Raw genomic sequence first — 3,747 nt, forward strand, 5'->3', positions numbered from 1 at the left:
ATTTGACAAAACTAAAAACGCTGCTTGTTCCTTTAGGTAGTGGTTCTGATCCCAAAAAATAGATTCATCTTTTGTTGGCTAATTCTAATCTTTGGCTGATTGATTTTGAACGTTTCTCATAATTTCAACAAGGCTGCAGTGGTGTGAGGTTCCCCTGTGCTTTAATGTTTCACCATCATTACTACCCCTCTTTCAGAGCCATAGACCAGTATCGGACATTGCAGGCTAACAAAGAACCCAAAGAACTCCGCCCCCATCCCAAAGGGGAGGATCCGTTCGTCCGTTTCTATTTGTATGTTTTCTAAACAAAAACTAAAGTTCTTTGGGCTGCTGGATAAAACCTGGAACTCAACTCTGTTTCTGACATTTTGAATTGAAAAAGCTTCCTGGATGGAAGAGAAATGTCTTCAAAGTTCGAAACAAAGTCCAGTGGATTGTTTGTTTTACTTTTTTGGAATGACTTTGACCTGGATGACTGAGAATCTTCACCAGCATCATCATTAAAGGTTAAATGGCTGCAGCTCCGACATCTGAGTTCATCAAATGCTTTGAGTCACTGAAGTTTAAACAAGTTTTATTTTATTAACAGTATCTAAATGTGCAATACAAATTCTGGAATAAGTAGTATAATTATCATCATCCCCCGTATCCCCGTCTGCAGTAATTTAGGAGGTGGGTATAACCCAAAGTAAAAATAGAGTAAAATAAAATAAAAAATATATATATAAATAAATAAATAAAATAAGATAAATAGAAAAAGGGGGGGTTAAGGTTAAAGTTTAATGAATTTCAACAAGTAATCTAATATAGGTCCTGTCACAGTGTATCTAATCTTTTCTATTTTTAATGACTGCATAAAGCCCAGCATACACTGCGATTTATTTCAGCACCCAGCTGCTGCTCACACTGTACGACTAAACGCAGGGTTTAGTCGTACAGCGTGAGCAGCAGTTCACGATTTATGTTCGGCCCGACGCTCTGATGCGATCTACCTGCTCACACTGTGCGGCTAAAAACCACGTCGGACTCAGCTCCGCAGTGAGATGGAGCTGCTCTGACTCGTCTATCAGGAAGTCAAACAAATAGAAGAGGGATAATAAGCTCACTATAGTGAACCACGCTGCCATGGCAATTTATGCAATTTTGTGCTGAGGGTCCTAGAAAGAAAAGGCGACAATGTATTTGGAAAAAGGACATGGCTGAGTAGACAGAGCTGCATGTCACTCATTGCATCCCTGCCATGCTGCTGTGTTTACATCTGAGAGGAGGAATAAAAAGAAGAATCCTTCTTTGCGCCCTGAGCGATTTGCCCACGACGGTTGGGAGAAAATCAGACATGTTTGATATTCTCTCGACCTCACGATTCCTGATCAGGAGGCGGTGGTGGGAGGCTGATCGCCGCTCGTAACCCCCTGTACACCAAACGACTCACAATCAGGTTGAGAGTCGGCCCAATCGAAAGATTGTCGCATGACTGGAAAAATCGCCCCGAAAAATCGCAGAGTGCATGCCGGGCTTAACCTCTTCAATGAGCAGAAGTAGGAGTGGAGGCCTCCATCATTTGAACAGTATTAACCTCCTTGTTGGTAAGGTAGTGAATGCCCCCCACATTTGTCTGAGTGGCACGCCAAAGATTGCAGGATAGTGGCTAGAGCATCAAATATAGATTTCCAGAAATGGGTGAGTTTCGGTTTGGCCCACAACAAATGATAGAGGCTGGCAGCTTCCTGTTTACATCTATTGAGTCTAGTTAAGGATAAATCTTAGCCAGTTTCTCTTTAGAGTAAAGAAGGTTGCTGGGCCCCCTGCTGGGCCCCCAAGGTACTCTGAACAAAAGCACTGGTACCGTTTACTGAAGTCAAAGTTCAGATACCAGGGTTAAAAAAAAGACTCTGGTTAAAGTAGAAATACAGATTGAACTCCACTGCTAACATAAAAAGTAGAGGTTCTACACATTGTACTTTAGTACAAAAAAGTTAAATGAGTTTTTTTTTTTGCGTAAATGATACAAAATAATCTTATAAAACCCAAATCTTATAAAACATCTCAATGCAGAAAAAAAAGCATAAAATGTCCTCTTTTTTTGCCGTGTTGGTAGAAGAGAACATAAAACAAACCGATTGGTCCATTTTTTTGTTCCAAATTTAAATCTCAGACACGAAGATATAGATTAAACAGAAAAGCAGCCCTGAATACTTTTCTCAGCATTAAAGCCAGATACATTAAAATTAAAATAGAAACATAATCAAAAAGTAAATATTAAATCCAACTAAACTGATTTACTTCTTTATTTTCCTGCAGCTGTTATATCATGTCTTTATCAGAATATAGAAGTAATAATCCAGTTTGGAGAAAGAAAGGAGTAGAAAGTAAAGATATTTTTGTTCAAATGCAGGAAGTTAAATAAAGTCTGTATTTATGCTGACACTCCTGGTTTAAAGGCCCAAAATCTGACTGTGCAGCATTTCTCTGGTCTGCTGGGAGCAAAGGTTAAATGAATGACTGATACTGACCCAGCGGGGAAATCCACGAGTCTCCAAGTGCCACACCTGCAAAGTTACACTTCACCGAGCCTTGGGCGATGGCCTATAAGCACACAGAGATGCAGATTAAACTCCAATACAGACCAACAAGTCATATTACTGAAAATCCTTCCTTAAAGTCCAGCTGGGCTGCTTAGTATGCTGAAGCATCCTGAAGACTAAAACCCAGAAACCTGACCTCCATGTTCATCAACAACTCAGGTAACCTGCTGTAAAGCTGTAAACCTGCAGCATGCTCACCTTGTTCAGCTCCAGGGAGATGGCAGCTGCCATTTTTCCACCATAGGATTCAGAGAAGATGTAGAAGGGATTACTCTGAAAGGTTCAGAAAACGATTTAAAAGGCACAGCTGGATCCGCACGGCAAAGTCAAAGTTACTTTAACGTGGCACAAAAAGGATTCAAACTGCACACACTGCAAAAACAATCCAGATATGAAAAAAACGTTTCCTAAATTAAGTGCATTTACGCTTAATTTGATCAGGTTAATAAGATTATCTGCCAATGGAATTAACATTTTTACTCTTAAATTAAGATAATTAGATAATATGCACTTGAAATAAAACAATATAATTGCTTTTTTTTATTTTAAATATAAATTGTCTTGTTCAGTAGCAAAGTGTCTCACTTACCTCTTCAATTCAAGAAAAAATGCACTTATTTTAGGAAAAGGTAACTTATTGAGATGAACATTGTCTGCAGTGCAGAACCTGATCTGTCAGCATCAGCAGAGGTCTGAGTGAAGCAGAGCGACTGCAGGCTGGCTAACCTGGAGCTCTGGGATCTGAGCGAAGAATTTTTGGAGCAGCACCAGCATGTCTGAGGCGACCGTGGAAACGTTGGTGGCGAAGCCGTCGGGCCGCTCGGCGTAGCTGAAGCCGGTTCCCACCGGGTTGTCGACAAACAACACGCTGGCTGCCTGCACCTACAGGACACGCACACAAAAACAGGAACTAAAAAACAAAACCGTTTTTCTATGAATAGTACAGATGACAAACACACTGAAAAAAAATAGAAAAAATCTAGATAATCCACGAATAAATGCAATTTATTTAAAGGAGAATTCCGGTTTTTAACACTTTTAGCCCATTTTCTGTAGTGTCCAGGATGAAATCGAATGATCGACACCAACATTTTGACAATTGCTCCTGTCTCTGCTTTTTGGCTCATGCAGAATCCCCCCCCTGGCTGCTTTAGAATGGCTT

At 40.2% G+C, this 3,747-nt stretch overlaps 1 protein-coding gene across 1 annotated transcript in view; it reads right to left on the reverse strand.

The window, feature by feature from the left end:
• The window catches only part of scpep1 (serine carboxypeptidase 1), a 16,659-nt gene that overhangs the window by 8,643 nt on the left and 4,269 nt on the right, over positions 1–3,747 (reverse strand). Inside the window, exons 4-6 of the mRNA XM_015397432.1 lie at positions 3,312–3,467; positions 2,784–2,858; positions 2,514–2,586 (exon numbers count right to left, since the gene is read on the reverse strand). Of these exons, the coding sequence (XP_015252918.1) occupies positions 2,514–2,586; positions 2,784–2,858; positions 3,312–3,467 (304 nt within the window). The remainder of the gene's footprint in view (positions 1–2,513; positions 2,587–2,783; positions 2,859–3,311; positions 3,468–3,747) is intronic.

This window comes from Cyprinodon variegatus, unplaced genomic scaffold, assembly GCF_000732505.1.
Source record: "Cyprinodon variegatus isolate N-32 unplaced genomic scaffold, C_variegatus-1.0 Scaffold862, whole genome shotgun sequence".
Taxonomy (NCBI): Eukaryota; Metazoa; Chordata; class Actinopteri; order Cyprinodontiformes; family Cyprinodontidae; genus Cyprinodon; species Cyprinodon variegatus.